Source organism: Saccopteryx leptura, chromosome 3 (genome assembly GCF_036850995.1).
Source record: "Saccopteryx leptura isolate mSacLep1 chromosome 3, mSacLep1_pri_phased_curated, whole genome shotgun sequence".
Lineage (NCBI taxonomy): Eukaryota > Metazoa > Chordata > Mammalia > Chiroptera > Emballonuridae > Saccopteryx > Saccopteryx leptura.
The window spans coordinates 358,615,706-358,630,840 of NC_089505.1; the positions used below are offsets into that span (position 1 = coordinate 358,615,706).

The following is a 15,135-nucleotide window of genomic DNA, read 5'->3' on the forward strand; positions in this document are numbered from 1 at the left end:
CAGGCCAGCTGCTGAGTTATGGACTAGGCATCTCATAAAAATTCCTGAGTATACAAGTGTAGGTGTATAAGAAAACATTGTTTAAAACTGAAAAATAGTTGCAAAAATACTGAACTTGTCTGTGATTGCTGCCAGTAACATTGGCCATGGGTTTGCTAAGACAGTGTAACAAATTCTGGAAGAAATTGTTCCCAAGCATCTCACTAGAACTGAAATTAAGATAGGCTAGATTTCGTCCTTGAAAAAGTGACTCTGGAGGCCTCTGTAAGGACAGAGCAGAGGAAAGCAGTAACTAAAGGCTGCATAGGAGGGTCTTTATCTCCTAGATTCCCTTGGGCCTCTCCCCTTTGTCAGCACCAGCTTGTTTAATATTTGAGCTCCCTGAATGTCTCTACATTTTAAGAATTTGGATCTTTATTTGAAGTAGATCCCAAAGTTTCTCTTCCACAAGATTCAGCTACTCTCTGGAAGGGATGAAAGATCACCGCACCTTTGCTCTGCTCCTTCCCGGATTCTCGCTCAATGAGGGGAAGCCCTGGCGCAGAAACTCACAAGGCGGTGGTGCCCAGAGGTCCAGGTCAGGGGCTGGCTGTGGAGAAGCCCTCTGGGCGCTCACGGCTCTTGCACGATTTGAAGCTAGTATGGTCCCTTCTCTAGTTGGTCCTGTCACCGCCTGCTCTTGGGCCACCGGGGTTCACATTTTGGGAAAAGTGGGTCATCCAACAATGGCAAAGCAAAGCCAAGAACCTATTTTAATTCATCCAGAGAGTGACAGCGGGAGACAAGGTGGGTGGGCAGGGGGCGGTTACCCGGTACCTCCAAGCACTACCTCGTTGCCCCGCCTCCCGGGGCGGGGCAGGAGGCCAGCCCACCGCCCCGCCCCTCCGGCCTCGCGCCAGTGGGCGGAAGTGACGCACTCCCAAAGCCATTTCCGGCGGGTCGAAACTAGGAAGAAACTTGGAGGTTCTGAGGTTGCTCTGCTGCCTGTCTCCGCTGCTCCTGTGCCCGGTGGCCCGGAGCCGTCGGGAGCCCTGGCCATGGGGCTGTCGGGGTCATCGGCGGTTTGAGGCGCGGGGCCTCCCGCGGGCTCCCCTGACAGGCCGAGGGCGGGCAGGCGGGAGGCGTCGTTCCGGCCGCGGTGGGGGGCGCCGCCGCCGCCGCCGGCCCGGGCTCCCGGCATCATGAACATAGACGTGGAGTTCCACATCCGGCACAACTACCCGTGGAGCAAGTTGCCGGCCAACGTGAGGCAGGTACGGCCGCCACCTGGGGCCGCGGCCCCGCCCCGCCGTCACCTGCTCGCTGCGCCCGCGGGGCCGGGGCTGATGCGGCTCGGCTGACCCCCTCCCGCCCTTCCCTTCGTCAGGGTCTCGGGAAACCCGACCCGCAGCCCAGCGATGAGGAGGGGACCGTCCTGGTGCCACCGAAGCAGGATGGGGCCGTGGCTAGAAGGGAGGGGATGGCATCCTACGTTGCGCTCGCCTGGCGCCTTTGCCGGCAGCCTCCGTCCAGCCGGGCACTGGGCTAGGCGCCTGCGAAACCGAGGTTTAAAACACTGACCCCCAGAACTTAAGGCCGTTGGGAAGGGGACGAGAGACGAGTACCTGCGTGACAGGTGATGACAGCTCTTCCGTGCCGGTGTTATCGTGTACGTGGGCGCACAGAGGAAGGGGTCTGAGTCTGTCCCGCGAGTGTGGCGAGGATGTGTGGGGGAGGCACTTCGGGCCTGAAAAGGCGCACAAAGGAAACACGTTTTCCAGGGAGAGGGAAAGTCATTTGAAAAGGCTCAGACGAGTGAAAGCGTGTTTTGAGAGCAGCAAGCTATTTAATGTCACTGCTGTTCGGAGGTGTAGACACAGTGCGATCTGTTTGGAGCTGGGGTTTTGGGAGTGCGTGGGAGTCGGTAGCAAATGAGGCTGAAAAAGCAGTCAGAGCCAGATTCCCAAGGGGCTTTGTACTTTGTTTTGCTGGACTTTATCCTCATGGCAAGATGGGTTTATGAGAGGCGTTTCAGCAAGAGTGATAGGAGGTTTTCGTGAGTTAATTCTCAAATGCTTGCATTTAATTTTTATGCAGTTGTTTAACGTATTCATACCTACTGCGTGGTATGCTTTGTTCCCGACAGACCCTGCTTTCATGGAGCTTACATTTTAGTAAAGAAAGATAGTAAATGACTAAATATATAACATGACAGGTGGTGTAAAATCATATGAAATTAGTGGTACAAGCTACATATGAGGCAGTTTCTCTGATCTTAGATTGACTTTCAAGTTCCTTCTGTCCTGCTTGGTTGAGAGTGAAATTCTGTTTTCTGTTGGTGCTGGGAAGTTATATCTGGAAAATCTGGGATGGTGGAGGTGATAGTGAATGGACTGTTATTTTGCCTCCTCTCCCAGCTTGGAAACTTAGTTCTAGGAAATGAATAATTTAAGGTTTGGTGATGCATCATGTGGCAGAGATAATGCTTTCACTTTTAAGATTTTAAGAAAACAGGAAAGTAGAAAGATAAATTTAAGAAACTCAGAATTCTTAGTTGTCAGTGGCTGCCAATGTGCCATGTAGCTTGACCTGGAAAAAGAAAGGTCTACACCTGAGGGAATAGATTTATCTTGATAAGCTTAAATGAAGGCTTTGGTGGACACTCTTGTTCTTTAGGTTTTGTGGCATATCTGAAGACAATTGGAAGAACCAACACAGCCCTTTTTCTTTGTTTCCATTTGTTTCTCTACTTTTCCTTTTGCAGAAATAAATGTAGCATAATGGAAGAAAGATGAACGATTCAATTATGTCCAACAGAAATAACTGACCTTAATTAGTATTGATAAAAACATTTCTAAGCCTTAGTCATGACTCTTAAAGATAATCACAGAATAGTGTTAAAATTAGGTACAAGCATGACATTAAATTTTAAAAAAATTTGGTAAGATCACTTAAAAGAATAGTTGTTTAGCTTAGGATAAGTTTCCACTTACAGAAGTATTGCAGAGCCTATCTGTACAAGTTACTTCCTCTCTCTCTCTCTGGCTTTGCCACTGTTTCCCTAGGTCAGGCCCCACCAGGATTACTGCAGCAGCTTTCTGTCTCTGGTGTCTTGCCCCCAGAGCAGGGCACGCTCCTCCATTCTTCACACTACACTGGGATGAGCTCTGTAAAATACAAACCCAATTCTGTCACTATCTGTCTCCTGTTGATTACTTGTAGCTTTCTTTTGAATCTCAGATATTAACTCTTCCTGGAAGGTTTCCCTGACCTCCTAAATTTGGATCAGTTGACTCAAATATTACCACAGTACAGTACTGTATTTCTATACTCCCATAGCACTTAACCCCCTGTGTTGCATTTTCAGGTTACATTACTTGTTTTGCTTTTGTGTTTTGAGCACCTCTCACGTAGTAAGCTTTTAGTAAATATTTTGGAGTGAATGAATGTTGGCATCAGTCTGAGATATTTGTTCCCAGAAGCTAAATGAAAGCTCATGCAGTGTAAAAGTGGAGAGTATTTCTTATGTGGAAAGGATTAGTACTTTGATAGAGTTTCTAGTAACTTGATAAATTTAATTTGGAAATGACTCATATCATCTGGTTCTGAAAGCTGGAGGAAGGGGATTAAGATTTAAAAAAAAAAATTATTTCAGGCCCTGGCTGGTTGGCTCAGTGGTAGAGTGTTGGTCCAGTGTGTGGATGTCCCGGGTTCGATGCCCAGTCATGGCACACAGGAGAAGCGCCCATCTGCTTCTCCGCCCCTCCCCCTCCTGCTTCTCTCTTTCTCTCTCTCTCTTCCCTTCCTGCAGCCATGGCTCTATTGGAGCGAGTTGGCCCCTGGTGCTGAGCTTGGTTCCATGGCCTCAGCCTCAGGTGCTAAGAAGAGCTCAGTTGCTGAGCAACAGAGCAACACACCCTAGTGAGGTTGCTGGGTGGATCACGGTAAGGGCATATGTGGGAGTCTGTCTCTGCCTCCCCTCCTCTCACTGAATAATAATAAAAAAAGTTATTTCAAGTGTTGTTGAAAACTTATTTTTATATGGATAAGATGAATTATTTTTATGTTTTATGGGCTATACTGGACTTTAAAAGATATATAGAAAGTTGTGGGTCGGGTCATCATTGCGGGATTTAAAAATACAGTGTGTCCGTAAAGTCATGGTGCACTTTTGACCGGTCACAGGAAAGCAACAATAGAAATGTGAAATCTGCACCAAATAAAAGGAAAACCCTCCCAGTTTCTGTAGGATGATGTGGCAGCATATGCGCATGCGCAGATGATGACGTAACACCATGTATACAGTGGAGCAGCCCATGGCCATGCCAGTTGAGATGTGGATGGTACAGAGGAAAGTTCATTATGTTCTGTGGCTCGCTAAATTTGAATCCGTGACCAAAGTGTAACGTGAATATCGGCGCATTTATAACGAAGCGCCACCCCACAGGAATAACATTACTCGGTGGGATAAGCAGTTGAAGGAAACTGGCAGTTTGGTGGAGAAACCCCGTTCTGGTAGGCCATCAGTCAGTGACGAGTCTGTAGAGGCTATACGGGATAGCTACCTAAGGAGCCCTAAAAAATCTGTGCGTGAGCCCACATCGAACTGCACTGAATAGGTGTGAAACTGGGAGAGTTTTCCTTTTATTTGGTGCAGATTTCACATTTCTATTGTCTTTTGTTGCTTTCCTGTGACCAGCAAAAGTGCACCATGACTTTACGGACACACTGTATATACATAGTTTATCAGTATCTTGTATTCATTGCTCAAAGCAATTCACAGTTGTTTTATTTGATCATAGTTGTTTGTCTTATGAGGTTCTGTACTGATCCAAAAAGGATAAGTAAAAAGAAAATCTGTACTTTTAATGAGATGCACACTGAGATTGGGGTTTGTAGGAGCAAAAAGCTATTAGGATGATGTTATGGTGCGTGTTTCATAGCCAGTGCCTGTGTTGCCTCTTCATCTGTTAGCGGTCCTTTTATATGCAACCCAGCTCCATTTGTCAGACCTGGTCAGAGTTTCTGCAGGGTCAGCACTGTCTGGGAGTGAAATGACCTTTCTTTAGTTGCCTCCTGTAGTGGCAGCAGTGTTTTGAAACATGAATGGTGGGAAATTTGAGGTGGGAGTGGGAGAGAAGCCAATGAATCTTTGTGAACAAAGCAATTATATTTTATGTAGTGGGCAGTGAAGAAGAAAATCAATTTTTAATGTAGTTCTCAGGTATATGTGTGCACATACATGTATTAAACAGGACCAGTCATTACTTAATGCCTCGTGGAAAGATTTAGATGTTTAATTGATATTGTATTCTCTAATTAGCTTATAAATACTGGACCCTTATATTTTGTATGAGTGACTTCATTTACTTTTTATTCTGGAGTTGGAAAGAGAGAAAATGGTTGTAAGTTAAGATAAATGAAGGGATTTATCTTGAAACAGGGCAATTAATTCCTCAAGTTTGGAATTTGCTAAGATTTTAGCAAATTGTCTACTGTGTGTATGTGTGTTCCCTAAGAAAAAAGGCTTTTATTTGTCATCAGAGCTGGAGGAGACCCTTTAAAAGTTTTACAGAAAGACTTAATGTTTTGAATCTCCTAAATATCATCAATACTTACCCTAGCTTTGGTGCTACATAGTGGATGGTAGAATAGTTTCCCTACAATGAATTTTATTTTAACTACTTGTAATGTTTAAATGGATGAAAATAATATAAGAATATCCATTCTGACTACAGTGTGAGTTGTGGTTTAACCTATAATAATTAATCTAGCTGCAGGAAGAAAGATTGTGGTTTTCTCACATTTCTTTTTTCTTAAAATACACCCCAGCCATGTTTCCAGTTATTTGTCAGTTCATATTAGTGTTTCATCTGTTTTGTGAGGATTGCCTTAGTGAAATATGTATATGGATATTTACCTTGGCTTTCAAAACCTATGAGTAAGAAGTATAATAACTGAACCCTCTGATCTTTCTGTCATTAGTTTCCTGAGATGTCTAATTTTATTTTATAGCGCGTTGGAAAGATTATACCTAATAATTAGAAGGGGGATAGCAGTCACATATTAAATTAAGTTTATGGTTACACGTTGAATATAATTTGACTATAATCAGGCCAATGTATTCTTTGCTTTCATGAGAACCCAACTTTGAATTTAAAACACTAAGTGCACAGCTAGTGAGTGTTTTGATCATTAAAATATACTGGAATTCTCATTGTCTAAATGACCATGAGGAGATGATGTTTTAAAGAAGTAATCTTTTTTTTTTTCTTTTTTAGGATTTTATTTATTTTAGAGAGAGGAGAGAGAGAGAGAGAGTTGGTTGCTTCCTGTATGTGCCTTGACTCTGCAAGCCTAGGGTTTTGAACCGGCGACCTCGGTGTTCCAGGCTGACGCTTTTATCCTCTGTGCCCCTCTCTCTCTCTTCCCCCCTCCCCCCACCTCTTTCTAAAATCAACAAATACAACATTTTTAAAAATGTAGAGGTATATTGCTTGACCAGGCGGTGGCGCAGTGGATAGAGCGTCGGACTGGGATGCGGAGGACCCAGGTTTGAGATCCCGAGGTCGCCAGCTTGAGCGCAGGCTCATCTGGTTTGAGCAAAGCTCACCAGCTTGGACCCAAGATCGCTGGCTCAAGCAAGGAGTTAACTTGGTCTGCTGAAGGCCCACGGTCAAGGCACATATAAGAAAGCAATCAATGAACAACTAAGGTGTCGCAAGGAAAAACTGATGATTGATGCTTCTCATTTCTCTCCGTTCCTGTCTGTCTGTCCCTCTCTCTGACTCTCTCTCTGTCTCTGTAAAAAAAAAAAAGTATAAGTATATTTAAAATACGCATTCTCCAGAATCTTAATTTTTAATAATCATATCCCTCGGTGATAAATAATTATCAACAGGGATTTGTCCTCAGTTGCCATTCTTAAGTTTAAATAAATATAGGCGCAAGAAACCATCCATCCATCCATCCAGCACTCATAAATTGGGGACAATCAGGAAGAAAATCTTTACGAAGAGAACTAAGTGCTTTGTTTACTTAAGTGAAGTTATGCTCTCAAACTGTTCTTTTATTTGATGCTAAATACTTTAGATAATTTCAGTAAGTTTTTTTTTAAAAGACAGACTGAAAATAAACATATTGTGTTCTTGCTAAAACCATAACAGAAAGTTAGTACTATAATATTTAAGAAAGTCTTTTTTATTCAATTCTGGAAATTAGAGATTCCAGGATAAAATTAGGGGCATGGTTTTGAAATTTTATGGGGGAAAAAGTACTATAGTTTAAAAGCTATTTAAAATCTATTTGATTGTTTTTAGAGTCTTGGGAATTCACAGAGAGAGTATGAGAAGCAGGTTGTCCTGTACAGTATCCGCAATCAGTTACGCTACAGAAATAACTTAGGTGAGTAGATACATTTTTACGTTGCCATCAAATTGACTATTGCTGAATTATCATTTCTTAAACCCTATCTTTTCATAGTGCTGAAATCGTTTCCTGTGTAGATTTTAAGAAACTATACTGACCCATCCCACCTATTTACATTAGCAAGTAGATTTTCCTCTTTAAATCGATGAAAAGTATTTTTTAGAGTCTTGATAATAGATTTGTTTTACCTAGAGAATATTAATCTTTTTTTTTTTCTTTTCTTTTTTGTATTTCTCTGAAGTTGGAAACGGGGGAGGCAGTCAGACAGACTCCCACATGCGCCCGACGGGGATCCACCCGGCACGCCCACCAGGGGGCGATGCTCTGCCCATCTTGGGGCATCGCTCAGCCACAATCAGAGCCATTCCAGTGCCTGAGGCAGAGGCCACAGAGCCATCCTCAGCGCCCAGGCAAACTTTGCTCCAATGGAGCCCCAGCTGCAGGAGGGGAAGGGAGAGACAGAGAGGAAGGAGAGGGGGAGGGGTAGAGAAGCAGATGGGCGCTTCTCCTGTGTGCCCTGGCCGGGAATCGAACCCGGGACTCCCGCACGCCAGGCCGACGCTCTACCACTGAACCAACCAGCCAGGGCCTAGAGAATATTAATCTTGATTCAAATGCCCTCTTTTCACTTTAGATAAGAAAATGTGCCAGAAAAGAAGTACATTAGTTCATAATAATTTTTTACTTTGAGTTTTGTTTTTGTCTCCATAAATTTTACAAATAATATAATTTTAATTAAAACTTTTTTTATAATATTGGAACAATTTTTAAACTTAGTTTTATATTTTAGTGTTTGCTTTTTATTTGTCAGTTTCCTTTGATTAGTCTATTCCAGAGGTCGGCAAACTGCGGCTCAGGAGCCACATGCGGCTCTTTGGCCAGCTTAGGAGCACCCTACTTAAGTTAATAACAGTGTACCTGCCTATATAATTTAAGAAATTTGGCTCTCAAAGGAAATTTCAGTCATTGTGCTGTTGCTGTTTGACTGTTCACTAATGAGGTCGCCGAGCACTGGTTCTGTTGTCCTGCTGGTTTTCCTTCCCATGTGCTGCTACTCTTGTTTTAAGCATAGTATTTCAGAGAGAGATTTTATTTAAGTTTATTCCGTGGAAGTCAGATGTCTTTTTACATTTAAATCACAAAAACCAGCCAGTAATTTTTATTTATTTATTTATTTATTTATTTATTTATTTATTTTCATTTTTCTGAAGCTGGAAACAGGGAGAGACAGTCAGACAGACTCCCGCATGCGCCCGACCGGGATCCACCCGGCACGCCCACCATGGGGCGGCGCTCTGCCCACCAGGGGGCGATGCTCTGCCCATCCTGGGCATCGCCATATTGCGACCAGAGCCACTCTAGCGCCTGGGGCAGAGGCCAAGGAGCCATCCCCAGCGCCCGGGCCATCTTTGCTCCAATGGAGCCTTAGCTGCGGGAGGGGAAGAGAGAGACAGAGAGGAAAGCGCGGCGGAGGGGTGGAGAAGCAAATGGGCGCTTCTCCTGTGTGCCCTGGCCGAGAATCGAACCCGGGTCCTCCGCACGCTAGGCCGACGCTCTACCGCTGAGCCAACCGGCCAGGGCCCAGCCAGTAATTTTTAAAAATAAACTTGGTTTTATAGAAAACTACCACTCCCTGCGGCTGTCTTATAAAGTGACATAGTAGGGAATGGATGAATTATAGCTTATGTTTTATACCTTTTGGGGAGACATTCCATGGTTGCTTTCTTAGCTTTTTGATTTGGTTAGAAATATTTCTCTGCTTATCTGTTCTATTATACATTTTACTTTATTCTGAAGTCTGTTTCTTGTGATATAATTGTTTCTTTGTTCCAACTTATTTTATTTGTTCTCTTCCAATTTATATACTTTTCTTTTTAATTAATATTAAATTTTGATTAATATTTTTTTAAAGTTTTTCTCATTGCATTTGTAATTATATGTAAGTGTAAGACCCCTGAGAAAACCTGGAGAATTTCCTTCTTTCCCCAGTTAAACATGTCAAGAAAGATGAACGCAAATACTATGAGGACCTTCTCAAGTACAGCCGAGACCATCTCATGCTGTACCCTTACCATTTATCGGACATTATGGTCAAGGGCCTGAGGATAACACCATTTTCCTATTATACTGGGATTATGGAGGTGAGTTTACAGTGAACCTGAACCTTTGGGAGTGGGTGGGACGACATGTCAGGGGCACTTTGCAGATGGTGACCACTGTAGCTCTCAACAACAGTGGGTGTTGTTTCTGAGTTTATAGTGTAAAAGGATCTGATGGTTACAAGTTAACTGTTTTAGCTACACTTATACAAGTAGTTGTAGTTATCAATATTTTTACAGTGGGAAATAATCTATTTTTATTCTGTGTTCTTGACAGCCTTGTTTACTCTATGTTTTTATAACAATCAATCATTTGTTAGCAAAGTCTGTAAAAGATTTATTGCTTTTAATGCATAGATAAGGTTAAAAGTGTCGGTGACAGAATTGAACATTCAGCTCAGAGAAACTTAATGTATTTAGCTGTTTACTAACTGTAGCAACAATAAATGATAATCTAACATTACATGTGTCAGAAAAAGAGAACTGTTTTAGTTGCCCTGGCTGCTAATCTTTCTATAATTATTAACTTTCAGTTGTTAGCCTTTTCCCCTAAAGCAGATTTAAGGCCTCTGTTGAATAACTGTAATACCAGTTACATACTTTTTAAAACTGAGCTTTATGTAAAGAGTGGCAGTTTTATCTAGTATTCGTTGGCTGCTACTGTTTGAGTGCTACTGTTCTGTGCTCCCTGGCCACTCCAAGAACAGAGAGAAGCCTAGAACTAAAGGACTTGGGATCCTGTAGGAACAGTAAGGCTGGCTTCTTTATCGTGGCTTCCTTTACACGAGCTCCCTTTGCTCATCACCTTAAGCCCCTTATTCGCCGCATGCTCAGTCCCCTGTCTGCGGTGTCCCGAGTTTGGAGGAAACATGGGGTAACGCTTGAGCCCGACAGCCCAGGTTTCTGCCAGCCCTCTCCTGAGAACCAGAGGGCACAATGCAGGCGGCTGCTAGTCAGAAGTGCAGCAGTGGTTGCTGTCTTCCGGACTGTTTCTCTGGTGTTGTCCGCAAGTTTGGGGGAGATAACAGAGGGAGGTTTTGTCCCATTAGCCAGCTTTCAGTTATGTCCATCTGGTTGCTGCCGCCTGGTTTTTGTCCTACATAATTGGGTATCGCTTTTGAGTTGACCATGGGTCTTATCTCCGCAGTAAACAGTTTGGCTTATTAGTGGAAAAACAGATGGGAATTGGCAGATGCTGGATACTGAGTTTAACTCTGCAGCCGATTGAGACTCCTGGGAGCAAGATGACTAAGTGGTTAAACACTTTGCTGGTAGTGCATGTCTTAGGTGCGTGTTGATGGGGCTCTCACGCATTTGGCCGGCCTCTTCTTGGGGCAGGAGTCTAGGAGCAGGTATGAAGTTTGGAGAGGCTGAAGTCCTGAGCTCTCAGAGAGGTATCCCTGCACGGATTCCACGGGCCAGAAGCTTCAGGGCAGCTCGGGGACTCACAGAGTGCTGTGAGAAACCCACACCTGAAAGTCTCATCTTCAGTTACTAGCGTGAGACCACGAGTGACGTGTCACTATGTGGCATGCATGCTTTAGGTCGCAAACTCTGTTCTCAGTGCTGCATGAAATAATAATTGTTTCTCTGTTTGGCTATAGAAATATGTATTTATACATATTTTTATCTAAGGACATTTTGCATTTCAAATTTTTTTTTTCTTTAAAAAGGACATCATGAACAGTGAAAAAAGTTATGATTCTTTGCCCAATTTTACTGCTGCTGACTGTAAGTATTAAATTATGAGGAAGGAGGTAATGTTTAGTGTGTCTTTGTGCATGCATGCTATTGTGTTGGTATCGTAATGTGTGTTTTAACCTGAAACTCAAAAGATGAGAACAGCAAGTATCATTGTGAATGGGGATTTTATCAAGTGATACAAACCAAGTGTAAGATTCAGTCTAAATGTCTAAGGAGGACTATCTTGGAGTGTTAGAATCAGGAAAATGGAACTAGTCTATATATTTGCCGAGAATGAAGTTCTTTCTGATACTTGAGCTGTGGTGTGTACCAAGTAAGGGAAGAAAACTTGTAATACAATATTTTTTCAGTATGATTCAGTTGTTACTAACAAAATTTGGTGGTTTTATTATGTTTATTTTAATGAAGTATATATTTGAAATGTGACATAGTTCTGTTGTATAAGAAAAAACTTTTACTGACAAGTGCACTTAAACTTCCTAAAATTGGGAGGACTTCTGCTTTTGAAAAATTTTTTCATTTAGCATTGTCAAAAGTGTTAGCTTGAATTCTTCTCTCAGTTTTTTTTTTTTTTTATATTTTGTTTCAAGAATTATTTTTAATTGGATATTGCCTGCCAGTAATCAAAAGATGAACCAAAGCCAAGGGTTTGTTCCTAAAAGACTGAGTGTACTCCCATTTCAAGATGCAGTCCGAGTTGTTAAAGGAAAGGCCCTTCCTTGCAGGTCTGAGGCTCCTTGGCATCGGAAGAAACCAGTACATCGATCTGATGAATCAGTGCAGATCATCGAAAGTAAGCCAGCTGTTCCCCTTCCTCGTTTCTCATCCGCCTCATCTCAGCCGAATTGGTTTTTTAAGTGTTAGAAATAATGAATTGTAATTTCTGTGGTCTAATAAAATATGCTTAATACAGAAACAATACAAAAACTCCTTGGTATTCTCTAGAGTCTCTAGACTATAACTTAAGTGATTATTTAATTAAAACAACTGAAGGCATAAAACGTATAGTTTATTTTTAAAAATTAATTTTGGTCCACTGGTCCGTTTTCTTGCCCATTCTGCTCCAGGGCTCACATGGTGGGGAAATGAGTGCACTTTGCTGAATGCATCTCCGTATCTTGGGTCTCGTTTTGGTTGCTGGATTTAGATCCAGGTTGAATGATTAGTCTTTTGAATTTGACTTTCTCTAGTCAGTATATGTAAAATAACAGATTTTGAAAAATGAGAATTTAAAGAGGTAATAGCCTGTTAGAAACAGTCCTATAGGATTGGTAGAAGACAAAGTAGTAAATTTAGACTGACTGCAGATTGTGCTCTTGCAGAAATTTTTCCGAAGGAAAACGGCCCGTGATCTTTTACCAGTGAAGCCGGTGGAGATTGGCATAGAGGCGTGGTGGGTGGTGCAGGCTGGCTATATCACAGAAGATGACATAAAGGTAGATATCTTAAAAAGTATTTCTGTTTTAAAAATTATTTTTAGTCATAGTTCTCTCAGTTTTTAAAAAAGTAACACTGCTTTTCCTGAAGACAAACAAATTCAACATTTTAAATGATCTTAGTTTAGTTAGTTTATTGGTGGGTTCCCGAGATCCTCTTTAATAATGAGGAGGACTTGACTTGGTACATGTGCAGTGATGGGGGATTTTAATTGGGGAGCCAGTTTCAGGCGAACAGATGGTCCTATTGGCTGGCACTTCTGAGCATGTGCCATGTGCTGGGTGCCCTCAGCGCTCTCCCAGCGCATCGGTGTCGTCTCAGTTTATGCTCATAACAAGCCGAGAGGTGTTGTTTCCCCACGGATGAGGAAGGTGAGCCCAGAGAGATGGAGTGATGTCGTACGGCGTAGCAGCGCAGAGGTCCCGGGTTTCAGCGCGGACTTCCTCCGGAACCTGCCCTCCGAGTCTCTGTGCTGAACTGTGCTGCTCACGTGGTCGGCTGTGGGAGGGCCAGAGAGTCAACGAAGGGAAGCGGCACTCTCAGCGGTCAGACCGCATTTGGTACAAGCCCTACATATTTTAGAAGAGCTTTGATACAGGAAAGGTGGGTGACAGACAAGGGCCCTAGGACTGGTCCTAGCTCTGTGTGGCTGCAGGATTGTGAGAGAGCGAGTAGACTTGCTGTTTGTTCGCATTTTACTTTATCCCAGAGGACGTGCAGCGGGTGAGTGGGACACTTAGCAGTTTTGCTTCAGTATAAGTACTTCCCAACAGAGCTGTCACACTACGTCGTAAGATCGTGAGCTTCTTAATAATCATGTGGTGTTTCAGTCCGCTTTATATTGGAGAGGTTCAGTGTCACAGTGGATCAGAGTCCAACTCAGAGGTGTGTAATTGTTCATTAATGAACATTTATTACTTATCGAGTATTGTTATTTATACTTACTGTGTTCTCTGAGTTCTGTAGGTAGCATCTTTGGGCACCTTAATTGATGATTATTATGTGCATAGATTTTTTTTTTTTTAGTATTCTGGAGTGCTAAATGAAAAAAATATGTAGTTCATTCAACAGATGACATCTAATCATTGGTTTAAACATGAATAGATTTGAGGAGAGATGAATTAGTTAATTTGGACAGAACTTAATTGAAAATGTTTTCCTTTTCTTAGATATGCTCTTTGCCTGAGAAATGCGCTGTCGATAAGATCATCGACGCAGGCCCTCAGCTCTCTGGATCACTAGATTACAATGTAGTACATAGTAAGTGCTTAGTAGAAATGGTTTTTTGTCAACATAAAAACTTGTTTTCAGCCGTCAACAATTAATAGCAATTATTTGTTAATTAGGTAAAAATAGCAATATATCCTAGAGGCATGTTATTGTGTGAAATGTGACCATAGTCCATTGTTTTCCACTGTGGCTGTAAAAAGTCACAGCCACTAGCAATTTATATATATAAATGAATCAAAAATTTTGTGGTTCTGAGCAATGAGGGAAGCTGAGATTTAAAAACTATTCTTCTATTTTACTTTTTTCTCTTTCACGGGGCATTCAGTTGTATGAATCTTTACTACAGAAAATCAGAAATCAGATTTTTAAAAAACTTCAGTATTCCATCTAAAAGACTACATTTGCTTCTGTAGGTTTATATAACAAAGGATTTATTTATCTGGATGTACCAATATCTGATGACAGTTGTATAGCAGGTAAGTATGTGCTGATACTTTTCAGTGTTTTTTGAATGGTTCTGGGGACTGTTTATCACTCCAAAATGTGAGACACAAATCATTCTAGGATTTTGATGTTAGAATTTTCTAAAGAAAGATACTTTTTTCTCATTACTCTGTAACATAGTATGGTAGTTTTACTTCTATTCCTTATTTTTGTTTTTATATTATTTGACGTGCACACAATGTTAAAATAATAGAAATCTGAGATAAATTTCTTATAATCCTGCATCAAATTATTGTTTTTATAAGTTTATGTCACCTTTTAGTCCTTGTTCAGGGCATCACAGTTTTCACATGTATTCAGTAACATCATAGAATTGTGTGTTCTTCATTCCCACTTATCTGTGCCTTATGTTTCATGTCACTTCTGTCCTTTTTGTCTTCATCTCCTCCTCTCTTCACACCTCACCCACCTCTCCAAGTTAAATTAATAATAAGGCCCTTGTGTAATTTCTTCTGCAATTAAGGGTATATCAGTTCATTAAATTATTTCCCTGTTGCTGGTCATTTAGATAATTTCCAGTGATTTGCTACAATTTTTGAACAGAGAATGGATTTATTTATTTATTTATTTATTTACAGAGTCAGAGAGAGGGATAGATAGGGACAGACAGGAATGGAGAGAGATAAGAAGCATCAATCATTAGTTTTTGGTTGTGACACCTTAGTTGTTCATTGATTGCTTTCTCATATGTGCCATGGGGCTGCAGCAGACTGAGTAACCCCTTGCTCGAGCCAGCAACCTTGGGTCCAAGCTG

At 41.9% G+C, this 15,135-nt stretch overlaps 1 protein-coding gene across 1 annotated transcript in view; it reads left to right on the forward strand.

Moving 5' to 3' along the window:
* The first annotated feature begins 937 nt into the window (after positions 1 to 937).
* The window catches only part of FAM91A1 (family with sequence similarity 91 member A1), a 41,685-nt gene continuing 27,487 nt past the window's right edge, over positions 938 to 15,135 (forward strand). The window contains exons 1-8 of the mRNA XM_066379447.1: positions 938 to 1,253; positions 7,299 to 7,383; positions 9,397 to 9,548; positions 11,180 to 11,237; positions 11,936 to 12,003; positions 12,533 to 12,646; positions 13,817 to 13,907; positions 14,291 to 14,353. Coding sequence (XP_066235544.1) covers positions 1,182 to 1,253; positions 7,299 to 7,383; positions 9,397 to 9,548; positions 11,180 to 11,237; positions 11,936 to 12,003; positions 12,533 to 12,646; positions 13,817 to 13,907; positions 14,291 to 14,353 — 703 coding nt within the window. The 5' untranslated portion in view covers positions 938 to 1,181. The remainder of the gene's footprint in view (positions 1,254 to 7,298; positions 7,384 to 9,396; positions 9,549 to 11,179; positions 11,238 to 11,935; positions 12,004 to 12,532; positions 12,647 to 13,816; positions 13,908 to 14,290; positions 14,354 to 15,135) is intronic.